Raw genomic sequence first — 25,889 nt, forward strand, 5'->3', positions numbered from 1 at the left:
TCACTAATCACTGGAGAAATATAAATCAAAACTACAATGAGATACCATCTCACAATAGTCAGAATGGGTATTAAAAAGTCACAAAATAACATGCTAAAGAGGTTGTGGAAAAAAGGGAACACTTATATACCGTTGATGGGAATGTAAATTAGTTCAGCCATTGTGGAAAGCAGCTTGGCAATTTCTCAAAGAACTTAAAACAGAACTACCATTAGACTCAACAATCTCATTACTGTTTATATACCCAAAGGATTATAAATCAGTCTACCATAAAGACACATGTGTGTGTATGTTCATTACAGCACTATTCACAATAGCAAAGGCATGGACTCAACCTAAATTCCCATCAACAGTAGACTAAATAAAGAAAATGGGGTAGGCCTGGCCAGGTGCAGTGGCTCACGCCTGTAATCCCAGCAATTTGGGAGGCCGAGGTAAGCAGATCACAAGGTCAGGAGATGGAGACCATCCTGGCTAACATGGTGAAACCCTGCCTCTACTAAAAATACAAAAAATTAGCCAGGCATGGTGGCAGGCGCCTGTAGTGCCAGATACTCGGGAGACTGAGGCAGGAGAATGGTGTGAACCCGGGAGGTGGAGCTTTCAGTGAGCCGAGATCGTACCACTGCACTCCAGCCTGGGCGACAGAGCGAGACTCCATCTCAAAAAAAAAAAAAGGCGGGGGGGGGGGGTGCTGCATATACACCATGGAATACTACGCAACCCTAAAAAAGAACAAGATTATGTTCTTTGCAGCAACAAAGATGGAGCCAGAGGCCATTAACTTAAGCAAACTAATGCAAGGACAGAAAACCAAATAGTGCATACTCTCACTTATAATTGGGAGCTAAATGTTGGATACACATGGATACAAAGAAGGGAACAACAGACATTGAGGCCTACTTGAGGGTGGAGAGCGGAAGGAGCTAAGAATTGAAAAATTACTTATCAGGTACTATGCTTATTACCTGAGTGACGAAATAATCTGTACACCAAAACCCTGAGACACACAATTTACCTACCTAACAAACTTGCACATGTACCCCTGAGCCTAAGTTAAAAGTCAAAAAAAAGAACAAATATTCTAGGAAAAAAGTCATTTAAAAATTGTGAAATCTGACTTAATCAACACAGTTAAGAAAGTCAAATTGCAGTATAAACAGACTTCAGGGACAGAAAACTGCAATAATCTCAAATTTCCAATTCAATGCAATGTCCTCCCGGAAATCCAAGGAAGAAGAAAAATATTCCTGTTGGACAAATATCTTCAGAGGCACAACGGCTTGGACAGGGACAGAACTTCACGACTTAAATTAACATGTGTAAGAGGTAACCAAGTAATTAAAATTCATTATCAAGATTATTTCAGTAATAAACATAAAACAATCTAACATTGATCTCCAAAGACTGAACTAAGTTTATCTAACACCAAGTGAAAGGAGTTTGATATGAAAGAAGACAATGACAAATTTGGTTTGTACAATTTTTTTTTTCAAAAATGTTTTGTTTTGGACATAAATAAGGTGGTCCCTTTGAATATATGTAGTTTCCATTAATTTGCTTCACATTTGGATTATAAAATGTTTTAGCCCCTTTGTGTTGCTGTAACAGAATATTAGGATTGGGTCACCTATAACGAGCAGAGATTTTATTTCTTATAGTTCTGGAGACGGGGAAGTCTAAGATGGAAGGGCCAGCATCTGGAAAAGACCTCTTGCTGCATCATCCCATGGCAGAGGCACAAGAGGGAGAGTGAGAGCAAGAGAGAGAGAGGGAAGGAAGCCAAACTCATTCTTTTATCAGGAACCTAACCCCTGAAATACCGGCATTAATCCATTAATGACCTAATCACCTCTTAAAGGTGCCATCTCTCAATACTTTTGCATTGGGGATTAAGTTTCCACCACATCAACTTTGGGAGATGCACATAAACCACAGCATATAAAAGAAAAGGATGTGATCTTCTGATAAAATGTTGAATATAAGAATTTAAGGCTGGGTGCAGTGTCTCATGCCTGTAATCCCAACACTGTGGGAGGCGAAGGAAGGTGAATAGCTTAAGCCCAGGAGTTCAAGACCAGCCTGGGTAATGTGGTGAAACCTTGTCTCTATAAAAAATACAAAAATTGACAGACGTGGTGACGCACACCTGTAGTTGGGAGGCTAAGGCAGGAGAATCAGGTGAGCCCAGGAGGTGGAGATCGCAGTCCCGAGATCATGCCATTGCACTCCAGCCTGGGTGACAAAGTGAGACTCTGCCTCATTTAAAAAAAGAAAAAAAAAGAATTTAGATCAGATGGGGAAGGAAAGGCGGAATGACGATAGAGAACACTATTTTATACTCCACTGGTAGAAAAGCAGGGTGTAAATGATTACTGAAGAATATAATCTTATTTTATTTCAAGCAGCTTCTGAATCATAGCCATTAAAATAGTTTCCATAAACATTATTTTCTTCATTGTCACTAACATCACCACTGCCTTGAACATGCAATAAAAAATTGCAGCCTGAAATAATTTCAGAAGACAGGGTGTTTTTAATAGATTGTCCTCGACTTGGAGTTTCTTCTTCTTCTGTGGATCTTATAATCATGATTTATTTACCTTTAGTTGTGATTAAACATTTTCTTTTCAAGTTTGGCACGTCTCACTTAGAGATCTCTTCCAAATCTGCCATTCCTTAGGACTTGCCGTTGAAGCCTTCAGTGTAACTGCCTGCAACCATGTAAGTCTGTGTAGTCCAGACTGGCACTAACTAGCCAGACAAACTGGGGCAAGGTTACCTGACTTCATCACACCTGCATTTCCTCAACACATAATAGAACAAGATTAAACTTTTTCCTAAGGGGGTCCTTTCTAGCTTATTTTCCTTATGTCTTTTTTTTTTCTTTTTGAGACAGAGTCTCACTCTGTCACCAGGCTGGAGTGCAGTGGCACAATCTTGGCTCACTGCAAACTCCACATCATGGGTTCAAGCAATTCTCCTGCCTCAGCTTCCTGAGTAGCTGGGATTACAGGTGCCTGCCACCATGCCCAGTTAATTTTTGTATTTTTAGTAGAGACAAGGTTTCACCATTTTGGCCAGGCTAGTCTTGAACTCCTGACCTCAGGTGATCCACACACCTCAGCCTCCCAAAGTGCTGGGATTACAGGCATGAGCCACCGCCCTCAGCCTTTTCCTCAAGTTTTAAGTTTACCATTTTATCACTTTACACTGCTGTGGAAGGGAACAGATTTTCATAGAAACTAAAACAATTAAAAAAACACAACACTGTCTTAATATATACATGTAATTTTAAAATCATTTTCCTCTTATTCCTCAGGGATGCAGTAACTTCAACAAACAAAGTAATATCAAGTTCTGAATCAGGGGAATTGGCAGAAGTTCAGATTATGAGCTAAATGCCTCAACACTGACAGAAACTTAGACAAATTGTGCATTCATCCTGTCACATGATCTGACTAATTTCCAAGATTTCTGCGTTGGGGAAGTAAAGAGAATTTTCTACAGTACTACCCTGCGGAGGCAGAAGTAACTGTCTAATTCTGTTCTACAGGTAGTGGACTACGCAACTCTCTTGATAATGCAGCATTTGAATGGCAAAATGAACGAACCCCAAATATAGTAAGGCCAATGCAAAGGTAAAATGCCAGAGCACAGTGATTTGGCTCTTCTCTTCTTCTTTTTTTTTTTTTTTTTTTTGAGACAGAGTCTTGGTTTGTCACCCAGGCTGGAGTGCAGTGGCACAATCTCGGCTCACTGCAACCTCTGCCTCCTGGGTTCAAGCCATTCTTCTGCCTCAGCCTCTCGAGTAGCAGAGATTACAGGCACTCACCACCATGCCTAGCTAATTGTTTTGTATTTTTAGTAGAGATGGGGGGTCTCACCATGTTGGCCAGGCTGGTTTCGAACTCCCAACCTCAAGTGATCCACCTGCCTTGGCCTCCCAAAGTGCTAGGATTACAGATGTGAGCAACTGCTCCCAGCCTTCTTTTAAATCTATGTTTCCCACTCAAAACACATTCTTGTTATTTGATATCTAAAAACATAATCTTCACAAATGCAGGTTTAGAACTGAAAAGGTATATACAGGCTGGGCGTGGTAGCTCACGTCTGTAATCCCAGCACTTTGGGAGGCTGAAGCAGGCAGATCACTTGAGGTCAGGAGTTCAACACCAGCCTGGCCAACATGGTGACACCCATCTCTACTAAAAATATCAAAATTAGCCAGGTGTGGTGGCATGTGCCTGTAATCCAAGCTACTCAGGAGGCTGAAGTAGGAGAATTGGTTGAGCCTGGGAGGGCAGAGGTTGCAGCAAGCTGAGATCACGCCACTGCACTCTAGCCTGGGTAACAGAGCAAGACTCCGTCTCAGAAAAAAAAAAAAAGCTATATACTTATAAACACCTAAAAGATTCACTTTTTTAGTTTAATTTGCTGCTATAAAAGAAAAATGAATGCTGACCTAGTTATTTTATTTGCCAAAGTTACTGAAAGAGATGGCTAAAAGGCAAATTATTTCTAGGTCAGTATGTCCTTCAACAATAAGTGAATGTAGTCTAGCACTATTTCTATTAAGAAGGCCAAAACTAGCCCGACCAACATGGCGAAACCCCAGCCCTACTAAAAATACAAAAAATTAAGCCGGCGGTGCATGCCTATAGTCCCAGCTATTCGGGAGGCTGAGATGGGAGAATCACTTGAACTCAAGACACAGAGGTTTCAGTGAGCCAAGATCATGCCACCGCACTCCAGAGTGGGTGAGAGAGCGAGACCTCCTATCTCAAATACAAACAAACAAAAAAAGAAGGCTGAAGCTTTAACAACAACAGACACTTAAACTTTTTCCATAATCTTAAAAAAGGATTATGTGTATTTCCTTAAATAAACTATATTTTAGCCATTTCAACATTTTACAGTTTTAGTGTAAACTGAATTTTTAATAAACTTTAAAACAATGGTATAATCCACCATAATTGAAGATGCTAATCAACTACATCTTCACCTTCCCTCTTTGCTCTACACGGTGGGGCCCAGCTGTGGGAGTGGGGACAACAGACTGCCTCGGACTATCAGCTTTTTCAGCATCACCTCAGCTACAGAGCACCTAGCCTGAGGTCATGCCCCTGAGGCCGCCCATATCCAGTGATAGGGAAGAGAAGGCAGAGGACAGGTCCAGCCATTTCAGCCCAAGGAGACAGCAAAGTGGGAAATACTGTAGGCTCTACTGAGCGAACACCTCGGATTGACATTTTCTTCTGCTTCTTTCTATTTCTTTTCAACAGGTGTTGTACCCTAGTAACATGAATTTTGTGTTCAGATTTGGGTCCCATCCCCAAAATATCTCATTATGTATATGCAAATATTTCAAAGTCTGAAAACAATCCAAAATCCAAAACATTTCTGGTCCCAAGCATTTCAGATAAGGGAGACTGAACCTGTATCAACAGTTTTATCACCAGTGATATTAACCATAATCACAAGGTTATGGTAGTGTTTGCTAGTTTTTTCCACTGTAAAACTGACATCTTTCCCTTTCCATATTCTATATTTTGGAAGTGAGTCATTAAGTCCAGCTCACAGTTAAGGGGTATTAATCTCTACCTCTTGGAGGGGCATATATTTACATAAATTATTTAGAATTCTACTGTAAGGAAGATTTGTCCCCTCTCCTCCATTTATCCAAAATTTATCATTCATCAATGTTTATCATTCATTTATAACAATATGGACTCATGTATATTTATCTTATACTTTGAGTTATAATCAAATACAGTTGACTCTTGAACAATGTGGGGTGTGGGATGCCAACCCCCCTATGCAGTCACAAATCAGCATATGACTTTTGACTCCCTAAAAACTTAACTAATAGTCTACTGTTGACTGGAAGCATTACTGATAACATAAATAGCCAATTAACACATATTTTGTATGTTATATGTATTATATACCCAACAGGGGTATCCAAGGGAGCAGATAGAGTCATGGGTTCTTAGTTTCTATTTCTGGTTAAGCCAGGAGAAAGCCCCTTCCTCATCCCCCTTTTCCACTTATCATTAGAGACAGAAACTAAAAAAACATGGTTTCAGGCTGCTAAAAGCCTAAAACAACAAAACACAACAACGACGACAACAACAAAGTAAGGTGGGTTGGACAAGCTTAATATACTGCATTCTTACAATAAAGTAAGCTAGAAAAATAAAAAAAGAGGCCGGGCGCAGTGGCTCACACCTGTAATCCCAGCACTTTGGGAGGCTGAGGCAGGTGGATCATGAGGTCAGGAGTTCAAGACCAGCCTGACCAATATGGTAAATGTGTCTCTACTAAAAATACAAAAATTAGCTGGTTGTGGTGGCGCACGCCTGTAGTCCCAGCTACTAAGAAGGTTGAGGCAAGAGAATCGCTTGAACCCAGGAGGCGGAGGATGTAGTGAGCCAAGATTGTGCCACTGTACTCCAGCCTGGGCAACAGAGTGAGACTCCATCTCATTAAAAAAAACAAAAAAACAAAAAAAAACAAAAAAAACCAAGGTAGAGAAAAGAAAACACTATTAAGAAAAAAAAAAGAGAAAATATATTTACTATTCATTAACTGGAAGCAGATCACCATAAAGGTCTTCCTCCTTAATGTCTTAACATCGAGTAGGCTGAGGAAGAGAAGCAAAAGGAGGAATTGGTCTTGCTGTCTCATGGATGGCAGAGGCAGAAGAAAACCCATATATAAGCGAACCTGTACAGTTCAAAGCAGTGTTGTTCAAGGGTCAACTGTACTATTTAATTTGCTGCTCAAATTGTTCTAGCTTTGACCACTGGGTTCTCTTTAGATTAGCTACTGTGTCCTTTTGACATACCTCATTTCTTTCTTTTTTTTTTTTTTTTGTTAAGTACTACCTTACTTCCTGGCACTACAAGATGTTCCAGGCTCATCATTTTCCCTGCCCCAGCTGCCCCAAGCCTAAAACCAGCCATCTATCCAAGGAGCTCTGCTACCCTTTGTTGAAGAATGATACTTAAAAAATAAAATCTGGCACTAGATGTGCTGGTTGCTACTGAGCTGTAAATGCTTCTAGGCCCTCTCAGTGGACAGAGCTATGGAATATATAAAACCTAAGGAATAATATTTGTATTTCTAAGAAGCATCAATAGAGCGCCCTAAACTTAGTGAGGTGGCCATCAGAAATATTTTTAGTTCTAGAAATTAATAAAATATACTTCATTAGTTTTTTTTTAAACTTTGGAATAAGGGAATATTAATTAGGATATAGACTAAACTGCTATAACAAAAAGATCAAAAAGTAGACTTGAGCAAGACAGAATTCTGCTTCTCTTTCATTTACAAATTCAACTCTTGTTTGAATTTGTGCTATAGTTTGAATGTGTCCTCTAAAAGTTCATGTGTTGGCAACTTGGTGCCCAATGCAACAGTGGTGGGAGATGGGGGCTCTACCCTCATGAATGGATTAATGCTGTTACCATGGGAGTGGGTTAATTACCATGGAAGTGGCTTTGTTATAAAATGGAGCTCTCTCTCTTACATAGACTTCCTTTTGCCTTCTACCCTTCTGCCAGGGGATGACCCTCATCACATCCTGACACCATGCTCTTGGGCTTCCCAAGTCCCCAGAACTGTAAGAAACAAATTTCTTTTCTTTATAAATTACCCAGTCTGTGGTACCCTGTTATCACAGCAGAAAATAGACTAAAACAATGAACGGCTCAGAACTGCTAAAAGGGCTCAGCCACCTTCAAAACATCTCTGGTCTAAGCTGGCGGCCCAGTTCTCCTGATTTCCCAGCCAATGGGAAGGGACAAAGTGCCAGGACAGCACACATTCCCTTTTAAGGGTATGACCCAGAAGTGGTACATATCACTTCATCCACATCCTACTGTTCACAACTTAGTCACCTGTCCTCTCCAACCTGCAAAAGAGGATAGGAAGTCATGTGCCTGGATAAAATTCAGGAGGTTCTATTACTAAAATAAAGAAGGGGGCCAGGCGCAGTGGCTCACGCCTGTAATCCAACACTTTGAGAGGTCGAGGCAGGTGGATCGCCTGAGGTCAGGAGTTCAAGACCAGCCTGGCCAACGTGGTGAAACCCTGTCTCTACTAAAAATACAAAATTAGCTGGGCATGGTGGCGCATGCCTGTAATTCCAGCTACTCAGGAGGCTGAGGCATGAGAATCGCTTGAACCTGGGAGGCGGAGGTTGCAGTGAGCCAAGATTGCACCACTGCACTCCAGCTTGGGCGACAAGAGTAACACTCTGTCTCAAAAACAAAAAGGCGAGGGAGCAGGGAGAATGGATATTGAGGTTCTAAAATTAGCATTCTCTGACAGAGAAAATCCACTTCTGTTGTTATCATAACATACTGTCTGTGGATTTATTTTTAATACAGCAACAAATAATATGATTAATACTTATTCAAATGGGCTAAAATTTTGTCACAATAATAAGAATAAGATAGGCCGGGCGCAGTGACTCATGCCTGTAATCTCAACATTTTGGGAGGCTGAGGTGGGCAGATAACTTGAGGTCAGGAGTTCGAGACCAGCCTGGCCAACACGGTGAAACCCCGTCTCTACTAAAAATACAAAAATTAGCAAGGCATGGTGGCACATGCCTGTAATCCCAGCTACTCAGGAGGCTGAGGCAGAAGAATCGTTTGAACCCAGGGAGCAGAGGTTGCAGTGAGCCGAGATCATGTCATAGCACTCCAGTCTGGGTGACAAAGCAAGAATGTCTCAAAAAAAAAAAAAAAAAAAAAAAAAGAGTAAGGTAAATAAGGAATGATAATGTAAGATTACACCCCATAAAATAAAACAGGAATCCATAAGTCCACAATCAAGTAAATAAATACATGGAAAAATAAATGAGAAGAGAAAGCTCTTCCTTACAGTAGAATACCAATTTAAAAAATTATTAAATAATCATGGAATTAGAAAATTACCACTTGGCAATACATAATGCTAACTTATGCAGAGAAGATACATCAATAAATAGTAGGTGGCTCCCGCCTATAATCCAAGCACTTTGGGAGGCCAAGGCAGGAGGATTGCTGGAGGTCAGGAGTTTGAGACCAGCCTGGACAACATAGTGAGACCTCGTATGACAAATTAAAAAACTATCCAGGCACAGTTGCATGCGCCTGTAGCCCTAACTAGTGGTAAGGCTGAGGGCTGAGACAGGAGGAATACTGGAGCACAGGAGGCAAAGGCTGCAGAGAGCAATGATCACACCACTGCACTCCAACCAAGGCAACAGAGCAAGACCCTGTCTCTAAGAAGAAATAAATGAATAAATACATACATTTTTTTAAAATGCTAAAACCTCCTCGTTAGTATAGTGGCAAGTAAAAAATAAATAAATAAAAATGTAAAAAGAAAAGAATAAATGCTAAAACCTATGGGTGAAAGTTAGATGACAAACCAGATGGTCTCAAAGTAACTCCCTGTGTTAATCTGTTTTGTGTTGCTGTAAAGGAATACCTGAGGCTTGGTAATTTATAAAGAAAAGATGTTTATTTGGCTCATGGTTCTGCAGGCTGTACAAGCATGTACCTCAGCTACTGATGAAGCCTCAGGAAGCTTACAGTCATGGCAGAAGGGAAGGGAAGCAAGTGGATCACATGGCAAGAAAGGAAACAAAAGAGAAGCCAGGCTCTCTCAAACAAGCTCTCACATGAACTAACAGAGGGACAAGTCACTTATTACTGTGGGGAGGGCACTAGGATATTCATGAGGGGTCTGCTCCCTCCCGTGACCCCAACACCCCCCACCAGGCCCCATCTCCAACAATGGGAATCACATTTCAACAAGAGATACGGAGGGAACAAATAAACTATATCACTTCCTGAAAATGTTTATTAATTACAATGGGAAAAGAGTAGAGTAACTTTACTTGGGGAGAAATCTCACAAACACAAGCTTACTGAATGATCAAATAACATCCCCAGTGACAGCATAAGTGAACATCATGTGCCACCTGAGGGAAGAAGAGTACTACATCATTTCTACAATATGACAGCCAAAATTCTATGACCTGAATCAAATCGTGAGGAAACATCAGACAAACTCAAACTGAAGGGCAGTCTCCAAAATAACTAGCCCATAATCTTCAAAAGCATCAAACCCATCAAGGTTAAAAAAGGACTAGGAATTGTTCTGGAATAAAGGAGCCTGAGAGGACATGACAGTGAAATGCCAGGCTTGGATCCCTGTGCTACAAAGGACGTTATGAGGACAAGTTGATAAAGCCTAAACGGGATCTCACGGTGAAGGCTATATGGGAATTCTTCGTACTGTTCTTATGACTTTTACGTAGGTTTGAAATTTTTATAAAATAAAAATAAATTTTTGGCCGGGCACAGCGGCTCACGCCTGTAATCCTAGCACTTTGGGAGGCAGAAGCGGGCAGATCACGGGAGGCCAGGAGTTCAAGACCAGCCTGACCAACATGGTGAAACCTCCATCTCTACTAAAAATACAAAAATTAGCCGGGCATGGTGGTGTATGCCTGTAATCCCAGCTACTCAGAAGGCTGAGGCATAAGAATTGCTTGAACCCCAGAGGTAGAGGTTGCAGCGAGCCCAGATTGCGCCACTGCACTCCAACCTGGGCAACAGAGTAAGACCCTGTGTCAAAAAAAAGTAAAAAAAAAATCACTTTCATTAATTACTATAGTCCGAATGTGTCCTCCAAAATATATATGTTGAAACTTAATGGCCAATATGAAAGTATTAGGCAGTAGGATGTTTAGGAAATTATTAAGTCCTGAGGGCAGAGCCCTCATAAGCAGGACTTTGGCCCTTATAAAATGGTGTAAACGGATGGGTTCACTCTCTTCCACTCTTCTGTCATATGAGAACACCTAGACAGTGCCATCCATGAGCAATGAGGCTTTACCGGACACCGAATCTGCCAGCACCTTGATCTTAGACTTTCCAGCCTTTAGAACTGTGAGAACATGAATTTCAGTACTTTATAAATTACCTAGTCTCAGGTATATTGTTGTAGCAGCACAAACAGACTAAGACATTGACGTTAAGAAATCCTACATCTATTGTAAGATTTTCCATTTTTCTTGGTAATAAATTTGCATCATGGATAGTTTAAGAGAAAATGTGTAAAAGAGACTAAATGCTATTGACTCACTGGATAGGAATAAACATTAGCATTAAATGAAGAACGGTACCTGAATATGGTTTAATCTTACATGTGGTTAGTTCATTAGTGAATATTTTTTGCATCAGGATGAATTTTATTTCTTTATACAACCCATACCTATGGGGCTGCATATCTTTATTTATTAATTCTTATACTGTCTCTTTTAATGCTCACCATAAACCTGTAAGTGCTATTATTATTATTATTATTTGAGACGGAGTCTTGCTCTTGTCGCCCAGACTGGAGTGCAATGGCACGATCTCGGCTTACTGCGACCTCTGCCTCCAGGGTTCAAGCGATTCTCCTGCCTCAGCCTCCCGAGTGGCTGGGATTACAGGCACCCACCACCACACCTGGCTATTTTTGTATTTTTAGTAGAGACGGGGTTTCGCCATGTTGGCCAGGCTGGTCTCGAACTCCTCACCTCATGATCCACCTGCCTTGAACTCCCAAAGTGGTGGGATCACAGGCGTGAGCCACCGCGCCCAGCCTAAGTGCTGTTATTATTATTAACCTCTTTTACAGATGATGAAAATGAGGTTTGGAGAGGTTAAATACCGAGTTCACAGAGCTGCTAAGTCACAGAGCTGGGCTTTGGAACCAAGAAGTTAAATTATAGAACTTATTCTCTAAACAGTAACAAATTATTTGAGTGAAATGTAAGCCATTTTATTCTTTCATTCATAGCAAACATGTATGCTTATTGATAGCAATAGAGGGTTGGAAGAAGCACACAAATTGCCACATTAATTCTTACCTGTGTCTGCCTCATTGCCCGTTCCACTCGGCGTGTACTTCCTTTCTCAAGTTTTGTCCGGAGGATCAAGGCTGATGTCTGAATGGCCCAGAACTTTGGTTGTGAAAGCAAACACTGATAGAAGCGGGAAGAAAAAAAACATAGAAAAGAGATAAGCTAGGTGATCTCATTCTGAATAGGACAAAATTAATTCTTCCAAAATATCAGGGTACAGTTAAACACAGATTTGAAAATCTTCCCAGTTAACAAAAAGTTCTCTTTTTCTCAATTTGTATTACAGAAATCATTCTAAAACATATGAGAATGCTTTCCGGCATTTGTTAGGGTAGGGAGTCTCCAATTTTAATGAAAATGCATTCCTAGAAGGGGCATTTTAACAAAGACTGGCCTATATCAAAACTGAATATGCACACACTGAAACCTAACCCCAGAGAAAGCTGTGACCACCATTACTCAGAGAATATAGTAGAAATCATCCAATATGATCACAAATGTAGTGGGAAACAAAGTGAAAGTACTGGATAAGTGAAAACAGGGACAAAATGTACTATGATAAACACTGACTCCTTAGTATAATGAGCACAATGTAAACTCTCTTTGATGACAACTTGGAATCTGATATTGTCTCCGTGATCATTCACAACAATTACTTTCAGTAAAGATTACCACAAATAAAGGAGAAAGACCTGTTGATGCCACCCTTGGTCCTTCTCTTGTTTCAAAAAGTCAGGTTTGGAAAACATCTTAGAGTACAATTAATCACTGAAAATCTAGCTACTCATTAGAAGTACCTGGGAAGCTTGGTATTCTAAAAGTATATCAGATCTCTGAGAGCAGGATGTGGGTGTCAGTTTTGGTAGCTGGTTTTGTTTTTGTTTTTGTTTTTTTGTTTTTTTGTTTTTTTTTTGAGACAGGATCTCACTCTGTCACTGAGGCTGGAGTGCAGTGGCATGATCATGGCAAGCTACAGCTTCGGCTTCCTGAGCTCATGCAATCCTCCCAGCCTGTACCACCATGCCCGGCTAATTTATTTTATTTTATTTTTTGTAGAGACAGGATCTCCCTATGTTGCTCAGGCTGGCATCAGTGTTTTTTAAAATACCCCCCAGGTAATTCTCAAGCATAGCCAACTTTAAGAACTATTAGGCTAAGATAAAGTAAGTATTTGTCTTTTATCAAACTCATTCATAACTCCAAACTCTCATTAAAGGTTAGCAAGAAGTCCTTCAGCCTGTGACTCCTTACAGTTCATTTCACTCATTTTTATTACCTGCCTGACTCCTATAGGCACTTGAATTTTTAACCTCTAATCTAGACCAACTAACCTCTAATCTAGACCAACCCCCTTACAATAAGAGGAAAATGAAGCACCAACAGGTTAAATTACCTGCTCGATCTCACACCTCTATTAATAGCAAAAGCTGGTACTAACACTTAGTATCCTAAGTCCCAGAACACCTTTATATTATTTTATAACATTTTCTCTAAATAAACTTGTGCTCATTTAAATAGCTAAATTAAGATATGACTACTTCCTGGACATGGATGATACTACCAAAGAAACATTAGAAAGTAGAGTAATGTAAAAAGAGGACTTGGAGATGGTGAAGGAAGAGGAGTACGTCAAGAATACATGAATAAGAGAGAAGAATCAAAAGAACAGAACCTTAGTGAAATTTGTTCATTAACTCACTTGAGCACCTACTCCCTACATGGCAGTGTATACTTGGCCCTAAGGACAGAATAGCAAACAAAACAGACAGGATCCCTGCCCCCATAAAATATATATTCTAATCTTATTCTTCTATAATTAACTTTGCAAATTAAAATATTTTCATCCCCTTGAAATACAGTTTACAAGATTTAATGTATAACCTTATCTCGTTGGCCTCCATTAACTTAAATCTACAAAAAGAATGAATTTACCAACATAAATAGCTGCATATGGCCCTATAAAAATATGAAAGAGAAGACATTAAAAAAACTAATTCTTTAAAATGTACAAAACTACTTGTCAGATTTTATTATAAAATGTGATCTCAAGACTTTTCAGGCAGGGCGTGATGGCTCACACCTGTAATCCCAGCACTTTGGGAGGCTGATGCGGGTGGATCACCTAAGGTCAGGAGTTCGAGACCAACCTGGCCAACGTGATGAAACCCAGTCTTTAATAAAAATACAAAAAATTAGCCGGGCATGATGGCGGGTGCCTGTGATACCAGCTACTCAGGAGGCTGAGGCAGAAGAATCGCTTGAACCTGGGAGGTGGAGGTTGCAGTGAGCCGAGATTGCGCCATTGCACTTCAATCTAGGCAACAAGAGCAAAACTACGTCAAAAAAAAAAATTTTTTTTTTTCAAAGGAGAAGACTTTTCTCATTAGGTAAATCTGCAAAACTGATTCCACTACCCATAACGGGTCACATCACTGCCTTCATTTTCTTTTCATCTTATTAAAGGGATTATCATCTATAATCCCATGACAACAAAATGGAAGAGTACTGAGGAAAAGGCTCTGTAAAACAGTGGGAAAAGTCTGCAGAGTGAAAAATTGAGAGGCATCCCAGCCCCACCAAGTGACCTGGGGAAGTTACTTGACCTCCCTGGGTGTCTCACTTTCCTCCTCTCTAAAATTGGAGTAGCGTTCCCATCTCTCACAGAGTTGGGAGCATTAAGTAAGTAAGAATAAGTAAGGCTTAATGGAGCCTATGAGAGTTCCCACTGAAAAGCACATCTGGCCCCTACAGGAGCTCTCCTCCTCCAGTGTTTACACTCACCCTTAACAGAAAATCCCTCTCCAGAGTGGGCATGGGCAACGGTGCTCACCTTCCAACCACACTGATCATTCTGCTAGCAACAATGGTGCAGTGCACAGACCAGCTCAGCCCATGGGCTTGTCAGAGTTAAAACCCACCTTCAAAAAGGTTGTCCCAAACGCTTGCACAGCAAAGGGATGAAATATCTTCCTTAGATAACAAAGACACACTGTTTTCTACACTGGTATGAGAACAAGAGGCTTGCCTCAGATTTTTATTTGAAGGTCAACCAAAACATTCTCACTAAATACTGAAAATAAGATACAATCTGACAGACATTTGAAAAGCTTTAAAGAAGGAACTAACTGGATAATAGCATCACTGAAGAATGTGATGATGTCTATTTGGCTGGGAGATATAAAGACTTGAGAAAGTCTTTCTGAAAGGAAGCAATTGCACATAGGCTATATTCAATATATTTTATAAAACACTGCTGCCCATGATGAGGTAAGAATTGATCATAATATGGGACATTGGGTAAGTAAGAAGAAAACTAAACAGGAAATATGTTGGTTTATGAAGCTCTATTGACTTATTAGAAAATGGCATTTAAAAAAAATTTCAGCAACCAAATGCAATGGAGAGAACACCAATCTAACCTACCTAAGCAGCAGGCCAACCCCAGCTGGTGAGAGCTCAAGCCATAATCTACATAAACATCTGGATAGAGTTAATTCAGAGTCTTCACCACGCCCCCCAATAGGGGGTTACTGCTCTTAATTCCATTCCATTTAGAACTTGAGAAGTGATCACCCCAATGCCTACAAGGCTGGCTCTGTCTCATTTAGGTCTTGGCCTTAATGCCACTTTGTGAGGGAGCCTTCTCAACCACCTCATCTAAGTGACTCCATCTCTATCCAGTGATTCTTTATAACTGCATCTAGTTTGGTTCCTCCAGGGCAGAAGTCCCAGCTATTTGATTCCTAGTGCCTTACATACTGTCTGGTGCACTGCAAGAAAGGGAAAAAAAGAGGGACAAAGAGACTTTTCTTCTGTCTTCTTTTACAAAGGGACAAGGGCATACAAAGGTGGTTCTTCAGAAACAGAAATGAAAACTAACTAACAGTGACTGGAGCTCATGAAAATCCACCTAATAGATTCTTTTTTTGGGCATTCCCTAGATAGAATTGGGAACATATGCTCCCAAGGACATAATATTGTAAATAATAACTAGCTATCATGACATAATACTTTTATTACTGTGACCTAGGCAATCTGGGGTTTATATAGGCTTTTGTAAGGCAGCTCAGAAACTTAAACACTACTTAAAATATTTTTTCTTTAAGACAACACGTTCCTTGGCCGGGCGCAGTGGCTCACGCCTGTAATCCCAGCACTTTGGGAGGCCGAGGCGGGCGGATCATGAGGTCAGGAGATCAAGACCATCCTGGCTAACATGGTGAAACCCCGTCTCTACTAAAAATACAAAAAAATTAGCCAGGCGTGGTGGTGGGCGCCTGTAGTCCCAGCTACTCAGGAGGCTGAGGCAGGAGAATGGTGTGAACCGGGAGGCGGAGCTTGCAGTGAGCTGAGATCGCGCCACTGCACTCCAGGCTGCGTGACAGAGCGAGACTCCGTCTCAAAAAAAAAAAAAAAAGACAACACGTTCCAAATGCTAAATAATAATAATAATAATAATAATAATAACTTTATGGCTGGGTGAGATGGCTTAACTGTAATCCCAGCACTTCGGGAGGCTGAAGTAGGAGAATTACTTGAGACCACGAGTTTGAAATCATTCTGGGCAGTATAGCAAGCCCCTGTCTCTACAAAAAAGTTTATCAAATTTGCTGGGTGTGGTGGCATGTGCAGGTAGTTCCAACTACTCAGGAGGCTGAAGTGGAAGGATCACTTGAGTCTGGTCAAGGCTGCAGTGAGCCCTGATCACACTACTGCACTCCAGTCTGGGCTGAACAGAGTGAGACCCTGTATCAAAAATAATAATCATAATATTCCATTTGCTTCATGGCAAGTAATAATATAATAAGGTACCAACATAATGTGCTACCATGCTTTGTAAAAATCTACAAATTAAGATTAATTATTACTGGCCAGGTGCAGTGGCCACTTTTGGGGCTGAGGCAGGCGGATCACTTGAGGTCAGGGATTCAAGACCAGCCTGGCCAACATAGTGAAACCCCGTCTGTATTAAAAATAACAAAAATTAACTGGGCGTGCTAGTGCACACCTACAATTCCAGCCACTCAGGAGGCTGAGGTATGAGAATCGTTTGAACCCAGGAGGCAGAGGTTGCAGTGTGCCAACATCATTCCACTGCACTCCAGCCTGAGTGACAGAGTGAGACTGTCTCCAAAAAAAAAAAAATTAATTATTTCCTAAACTAGCTTGAATTCCTCTACCGTCCCAGCCATTATCTATGTGCCCTTGAATAAGCAGGTTAAGCTCTGTGTGACTAAAGATGTCTTATCCATAAAGAGAAAAATGTAGACTAAAAGTTGACCAACCACCTCCAAAATTCTGTAGTAATGAAGGGAAAACAAGTTCATCTTTGTTGAATTTTGGTGATTTTCTATTTTAACATTAAGCTAAATGCAATTACTACAAACTTTACATTTACTGAAATATCGTATAAAAACATTTCTTTACTGTTCAGTAAAAGTGTAAGAAAGAAGTACTTGAGAACAGCTAAACTGCTCAGATGCCAAAAATTGGTAAAGATAAAAGAAGATGTTGAAAACACCAAATTGTGACTCATCAGATTTGGAATGGTGTCTTACATATTGAGAGGTTAAATAAGCACAGAGTTTCAGCCTTGATAATAAGAGGCAATGAGTAACTGAATACATGGACCTAAATATAAGCTGATATAATTTGCTATTACCATAGAATTCTAGCTACCCACTATTTCTTTTTGTTTGTTTTTTTTGAGACAGGGTCTCACTCTATTGCCCAAGCTAGAGTGTAGTGGTGCAGTCTCGGCTTACTGCAACCTTCGCCTCCCAGGCTCAAGTGATTCTCCTGCCTCAGCCTCCTGGGTAACTGGGGCTACAGGCACTTGCCACCACAACTGGCTAATTATTTTAATTTTCTGTAGAGACAGGGTTTCACCCAGGCTGGTCTCGAACTCCTGGGCTCAAGCAATGAGCCCACCTTGGCCTCCCAAAGTGCTAGGATTACAGGTGTGAGCCACCACGCCCATCGGCTACTCACTAATTCTCTGAGTGGAAAACAAAATACATCAAGGAATAACAGGAACTGTAAAACTTGCAGTGACTGCTCTATATTCTGTAGAAGATACTTTATGCTATCTTTGTATGAAAAAAGTAAATCTAGGCATTAGAAAAAATTATCTCCAAATTAAATATAGTATTCCACATGATTTAGCAATTCCATTTCTGGGTCATGCCTGAAAGAACTGAAGTCAGATATTTGCATACCAATATTCATGGCAGCATTATACACATAGCCAAAAGGCAAAAACAACTCAAATGTTTGTGAAGGAATGGATCATAAAATGTGGTATAGGCTGGGCGTGGTGGCTCACGCCTGTAATCCTAGCACTTTCGGAGGCCGAGGCAGGTGGAACACTTAAGGTCAGTAGTTTGAAACCAGCCTGGGCAACATGGTAAAACCCAGTCTCTACTAAAAACACACAAAAAAATTAGCTGGGCGTGATGGTGGGCATCTGGAATCCCAGCTACCCGGGAGGCTGAGGTAGGAGAAGTGCTTGAACCCAGGAGGTGGAGGTTGCAGTGAGCCGAGATCGCGCCACTGCACTCCAGTCTGGGCTACAGAGTGAGACTCTGTCTCAGAAAATAAATAATAAATAAAATAAAATAAACAAAAATGTGGTATAGAAACAACAGAGTATCAATCCGCTTTAAAAAGGAATAGCATTCTGATATAACAACACAGATGAACTTTGAGGACACCATGCTGAGTGAAGTCAGTCACAAAAGAACATTTTTTTTTTTTTTTTTGAGGTAGAGTCTCGCTCTGTCACCCAGGCTGGAGTGCAGTGGTGCAATCTTGGCTCACTGCAACCTCCGCCTCCCAGGTTCAAGCAATGCTCCTGCCTCAGTCTCCCAAGTAGCTGGGATTACAGGTGCATGCCACCACGACCGGCTAATTTTCGTATTTTTATTTGTTTATTTATTTTTACTTTCATAATATTTTATTTTATTTTATTTTATTTTATTTTATTTTATTTTATTTTTTGAGATGGAGTTTTGCTCTTGTTGCCCAGGCTAGAGTGCGACGGCGCCATCTCAGTTCACTGCAACCTCCACCTCCTGGGTTCAAGGGTTCAAGCGATGGTCCTGCCTCAGCCTACCAAGTAGCTGGGACTATAGGCACCTGCCACCACACCCAGCTATTTTTTTTTTTTTTTTTTTTTTTTTTTGAGATAGAGCCTTGCTCTGTCACCCAGGCTGGAGTGTGGTGGCGCGATCTTGGCTCACTGCAACCTCCGCCTCCAGGGTTTAAGTGATTCTTCTGCCTCAGCCTCCCGAGTAGCAGGGACTGCAGGCACGCACCACCACGCACGACTACTTTTTGTATTTTTAGTAGAGATGGGGTTTCACCATATTGGCCAGGCTGGTCTTGAACTCCTGACCTCGTGACCTGCCCGCCTCGGCCTCCCACAGCGCTGAGATTACAGGCATGAGCCACCGTGCCTGGCCTAATTTTTTTTTTTTTTTTTTTTTTTTGAGACGGAGTCTCGCTCTGTCGCCCAGGCTGGAGTGCAGTGGCGCGATCTCGGCTCACTGCAAGCTCCGCCTCCCGGGTTCACGCCATTCTCCTGCCTCAGCCTCCCGAGTAGCTGGGACTACAGGCGCCCGCTACCACGCCCGGCTAATTTTTTTGTATTTTTAGTAGAGACGGGGTTTCACCGTGTTAGCCCTAATTTTTTATATTTTTAGTAGAGATGGCATTTCACCATGTTGGCCAGGCTGGTTGTGAACTCCTGACCTCAGGTGATCCACCCGCCTTGGCCTCCCAAAGTGTTGAGATTACAGGCATAAGTCACCACGCCTGGCCTACAAAAGAACAAATATTTTATGATTCCCCTTAAACAAGGTACCTAGAGTAGTCAAACTCATAGGGCTAGAAAGTAGAATGGTAGTTGCAAGGGCTAAAGGGAGGGGAGAAAGGGAGTTATTGTTTAATGGATACAGAGTTTGGAAAGCTGAAAAAGTTCTGCATATTGATAATACTGATGGTTGCACAACACTGTGAAGGTACTTAATGCCACTGAACTGTACCCTTAAAAATGGTTAAGACGGTACATTTTGTGTTATGTATATAAAAAAATATGTATTTTACAAAACCACTACTGTCAAAATCCTTAAAAAGACAGAGCAGGCTGGGCGTAGTGGCTCACACCTGTAATCCCAGCACTTTGGGAGGCCAAGACAGGAGGATTGCTTGAGCCCAGGAGTTCGAGATCAGCCTAAGCAACAAAGCAAGACCCTGTCTCTAGAAAAAATAAAAAATAAAAAAAATAAACCTGGTGTGGCAGTGCACACCTCTGGTACCAGCTACGTGACGGGCTGAGGCAGGAAGATCGCTTGAGCCTGGGAGGTCCAGGCTGCAGTGAGCTGTGTTCATACCAGTGCACTTCAGCTTGGGCAACAGAGCAAGACCTTGTGAAAAAAAAAAAAAGAAAGAAATAGCAATCTTACATTCAAATTTTGTATTGCTAAAAACATAAACAGAACATATAAAGACAGAAATATAATTACACCCAAAGTAATATTTCATTACTTTTTTAAAGTCACTAATAATTTCTTATTTTTTTTAATAGAGATGGATCTTACAATGTTACCCAGGTTGGTCTCAAACTGCTGGCCTCAAGTGATCCTCCTGTCTTGGCCTCCCAAAGTGCCGGGATTACAGGCATGAGCCACTAGGCCTGGCTAGTAATAATATTTTGTATGAAGCATCCAGTATGCATATATACCACGCTCCCAAATTTCAGAATTTTTTTCCCAAAAGCTGGGTTATTTTAGCCCATGAAAAGGCTCTGATATGTTTCTGTATAGTTAATTATAGTAAACACTTTAATTTCAATTATTTCTCCCAAAGGACACATTTTTATGAAGATATCAAATACTACATGTTGTTAATTCTTATAATTCATATTTTTATTCCAATAATTCATACTCATTTCTTAGAAATGCTAAGAAAATTTCTGAACAGTTCACTCTAAAACTGGTCCTAAATAACAGAGATTACCAAAAGGCCGACGACTAGAGAGTTAGCCTCTTGTTCTGAGAAAAATGCAGTAACTACTCAACTGCAAAAGCCTCTACAACGGTGGTTCTAACCAGAATTTTATTTGTTCTCGATACAAGTTTGCTGTTTTTGCTGTTTTGTTATTCATTTTATTTATTAGTTTTATTTAATAAACATTTATATAACACATTCTATGTGCTGGTCAGGCACTAGTCTAAGTGCTTTACAACAGTAATGGTATCTTTTCATAAGAAGAAGTGCTAACTGTGGTCCAGTGTACCATTTTTTGTTTTGTTAGAGCTTTACTGTCCTGTTTGACTGTCCTAAGGTCTCAAAGATGTTCTCCTACATTCATCCTCTAAGAGCTTTATAGTTTTGCTTTTCACTTTTATATATTTGATCTATCTGGAATTATGTTTTATATACAGTATGATGTAGGGGTAAGATGCCCATTTTTCCTATAGGTATATAAATTATCTAGTAATATTTATTGAAAAGTCTATCCTTTCTCACTGTTTTACAACTCCACCTTTGCCATAAATCACATGAACTGTATATGTATGGATCTCTTTCTAGACTACTGGTTGATTTATATTTCCTTGTGTCAAAATGTCTTAATTCTGTGTTTTTAAAGAGCATAAAAATAACTTCAAGAGCTTGTTAAAACACAGAGTTCTTGGCTCCAACCTCAAAGGTTCTGACTGAACAGGGTTTAGGGTGGAGCCGGAGACATTCCATTTCTAACAAGCTCCCAGGTGACGCTGATGCTGCTGGTCCAGGGACCCCAATTTGATGAGCACTGTCCTAAAATAGGTCTTGCTATCTGACAACAGAAGTCCTCCCCTCCAGCTCTGTTCTTCAAGACTGCCTGAGCTATACCCTTAGTCCTCTGCATTTCCATATGAATTTCAAAGTCAGCTTTAGCTTCACGAAAAAACAACAGAAACAATAAAAACAACAAATTTAAAGTTCTGGGACTTTCTTAAGGATTGTATTAATTATGTAGGTTAATTTGGAAAGACTTGAAATTTTAAAACATGAAGTCCTCATGAACAAGACATATCACTCCGTTTATTTACATCTTCATTAATTTATCTTAATTATGTTTTATAGATTTTTTTTTTTTTTTTTTTTGAGACAGAGTCTCACTCTGTTACCCAGGCTGGAGTACAGCAGTGCGATCTCAGCCCACTGCAACCTCCACTTCCTGGGTTCACACGATTCTCCTGCCTCAGCCTCCCAAGTAGCTGGGATTACAGGCATTCACCACGATGCCTGGCTAACTTTTTTTTGTATTTTTTGCAGAGACAAGATTTTACCATGTTGGCCAGGCTGGTCTTGAATTCCTGACCTCAAGTGATCTGCTCACCTCGGCCTCCCAAAGTGCTGGGATTACAGGTGTAAACCACCGAGCCCCACCAGATTTTTAGTATAGAGATCTCATAAATCTTTTGATAGGTTTATTCCTAGGAATTTGATGTTTTTTGACACTATTACAAATGCTTTTCTCTTTTTAATTTTTAAAAACTGTGGTAAAATACATATAACATAAAATATACCATTTTAACAATTTTTAAACACACAGTTCAGTAATGTTAAGTACATTCACATTGTTGTACAACCAGTCTCCAGAACTCCTTTCATCTTGCAGCTGAAACTCTATACCCATTAAACAACTCCCAACCCCCTTCCCCCAGCCCCCGGCAACCCTTTCTGCTTTTTGGTTCTATGAATTTTGGCTACTCTAGGTACTTCATGTGGAATTACATAGTTGTAAATGCTGTCTTATTTTTAACCATGGATTCTATTAACTGTGGTAATTTGATGAAATATCAGCTAAGTTATAAGTATTTGGTTAAAAATCAAAATGGGTTTGAAAAAGAGCCCTCAGAAAGTTGGTGGATTCAAAAATCCCCGCTTCCATGGCTGGGTGTGGTGGCTCACGCCTGTAATCCCAGCACTTTGGGAGGCCGAGATGGGCAGAACACTTGAGCCCAGGAGTTCAAGACCAGCCTGAGCAACATGGGGAGACCTGTCTCTACAAAAAAAAAAAAAAAAAAAAAAAAACTAAAAAATTAAAAAAGAAAATCCCCACATTCAGAATTAGCACACTGCTGAAAAACCTCATGCCATTTGCAACCATGTACTTATCCATGAGATGGAATTTCCACCACTTTTACACATCAAAACAAAGGCCAGAAACCACTTACAAATAACATTTGTGTGCCTGTCTTAAGAAAAGTTCTCTCATTTCTTACCTCTCATTGACCAAAATCTATAAAAGGTGACTCATTGAGCCAGTAAACTTTTACAAGTATGTAATCTTTCATGTAATTTTAATATTTTTATGACTGTTGTGAATAGTGAAATAAACTAGTAATATTTATTTTATTTATAGTTATAATGTTTTATAAATTAAAGAATCAATTCTCTTCAGCAATTGTTGATAAGGTGTATAAGAGGATATTTTGAGAACAAAAGAGAAGTATTCATTAAAGATTAAGAGATGCAGGCCAGGTGCGGTGGCTCACGCCTGTAATCCCCCAACTTTGGGAGGCTGAGGTGGATTGATCACCTGAGGTCAGGAGTTCAAGACCAGCCTGGGCAACATGATGAAACCCCGTCTCTACTAAAAATACAAAAATTAGCTGGGCGCGGTGGCGTGTGCCTGTAATCCCAGCTACTTGGAAGACTGAGGCAGGAGAATCACTTGAACCTGGGAGGTGGAGGTTGCAGTGAGCCGAGATTGCGCCATTGCACTCCAGCCTGGGCAGAGAAAGACTGTCTCAAAAAAAAAAAAAAAAAAGTAAATATTCATATGATGACAAGCTATATATGTACCTAAGAAGGACTTATTATTTTATTCAGCTAGCAATTTCCCACTGTATGGGCATTTCCCTCATGCCCCAGAAAAGTAGCAAAGAAAATTCTGCACCATCATCAAAGAGGATCTAGAGTGTCATTTCTATTAAAAATAAATTTCCTTCTCATTCTTATCACTGCATGTTTCAAATAATCTTCTTCCAAAGGTCACTAGGATCCCTTTAAATGACACACAACCAGGCTACTCCTTTAAACACTGAAGGCGCTTTCAGATAGCTGCTTTTCCCATACATAAATCAAAGCCAGCTCAGAGCTCTCCTTGTGCGTGATTGTTTGGCTACACTAAAGCCAAATCGAACGATGCCCACCCAGGTCACGCTGATCTTCCAAAGCAAGGAACAAAGAAATACTATAAAAAGCAGAGCTATCCCCACTTTTTAATTATCTACTTAAAAGAGCATTCATTTTTGAAATCAGTACCAAATGACAATAAGTTTAAAATTCCAAGTTTAATCTATAAATAATTCCCAGTAGAAGTGGAAGAGCAGTCCAAATCCCCTATCCTTGCTAGGTAGGTCATTTAAAAACTTTTTCAAATCTACTCTTCCCTAAGTCTCACTATTACCCTCAACAAAAGGACCCAAATACAACTTACATTCTCCCGTCTCCTTGCCTTTGCTTATGCTATATCACTCCATCTAAACCCTATCTGTTGTTCAAGTCCAACTCAAGTCCTCCCTTAGTGAACAAAGCCTTCTTTGACTGCTCAGTCCTAAATATTGTCTTCCTTTCTTAGCAACTAGAGGATATCTTTATCTGTGCTATCCATTTGTAGTTTAAAGGGCCTAGTATTGCTAAGTACAGTTTCATAAATTTCTCTGACCTGGGCTAAATTAAAAATTCCATGAAGGCAAGTCCCATGCTTTATGCCTTTATTTTTTCCACAACATCTAGTAGCATGCTTGGCAAATTTTGAGACTCTGGATCTTCTGCCATTAAGCTTTTAAAACTTTCTCTGCTATGCAAATTTTCATATAGGCAGCAAAGACACCAGTGATCAATCTGTTGGTCACTTGGCTTCTTCAAAAAAGAAAAACCTCTGCATTCAGGAGATTTTAAGCAAAATGTTCTATAACAAAACCATGTTTTTTTCTTCATCATTGTTAAAGCAAGCAATGTTACCTGAGGACCTGTTGTACACTGTCTTGATTCAAGTCAGTTTCCAAAAACCTACTCATGATGACCTTAAGCAAGGGCTTACTGTATATCCTTCACCCAGTTCCCCAAATGTTAATGTTTTGCCACATGACCAATAGTTTACTTTCCATACCAGATATAGATTCTACTTAAAACAGTATTTACAGACTTAAAATAAATTCTACTAATTACCTATTTTTATACTGATTAACACAAGTTGCTAGAAATCATATATTAATACTTCACTTTATTTCAATTACCTATGCTATTCTATATACAAGTCTCATGTGCTAAGAAATGTTAAGATTTTACGTTCATCCTAGCTATCTTTCTATTTGTTATTTCTGTTGACTCTCAATCACCAAGGGGAAAAAATTTCAATTCAACAAATATTTTTTCAATATCAATAATCTGTGTTAAATGCAAAGGGTCAAAAGTACCCCCAACTTGAGCTGTAAATAGTATATTCCCCCCATTAACTTTGGGATTTCTTTTACATGCAGGTTTCCAAAAATATATGGGGAAAACTAGCTTGATTTTGCTTCAGAAAAGCAGTAAACTTCGTAACGAATGTGAACACTAAGTAATTTCTTATTGGGAATTTGTTCTACATTTTTTCCACTTAATAATTAGGTAAATTGAATAGTTTGTGTTGTACTTCTGAAACTGGTGGCATAGAATAATCAATATTGAAACCCAAGTCTATATTGATAATCTTAAATAGTATAGCTCTAAATAAATCTGGTCATGTGAATTCTTCCCTTTAGTGAAGTATATGACAGATGAATAAAACCCATATTCAGTATTGTGACCTGTTTTGAAAAATGCATACACCTATATAACCACTATTAAATCAAATTATAGAAATTGTTCATCATCCTAAAATATTCCCTTGCAACATTTTGTAATCAATCTGTGATCTACTTTCTGTCATTAC

General features: G+C 40.0%; 1 protein-coding gene across 1 annotated transcript in view; it reads right to left on the reverse strand.

Moving 5' to 3' along the window:
* Positions 1 to 25,889, reverse strand: part of TTC27 (tetratricopeptide repeat domain 27) — a 195,184-nt gene that overhangs the window by 106,148 nt on the left and 63,147 nt on the right. Inside the window, exon 10 of the mRNA XM_016948331.4 lies at positions 11,921 to 12,034. Within this exon, the coding sequence (XP_016803820.1) occupies positions 11,921 to 12,034 (114 nt within the window). The remainder of the gene's footprint in view (positions 1 to 11,920; positions 12,035 to 25,889) is intronic.

Source organism: Pan troglodytes, chromosome 12 (assembly GCF_028858775.2).
Source record: "Pan troglodytes isolate AG18354 chromosome 12, NHGRI_mPanTro3-v2.0_pri, whole genome shotgun sequence".
NCBI classification, from domain to species: Eukaryota; Metazoa; Chordata; class Mammalia; order Primates; family Hominidae; genus Pan; species Pan troglodytes.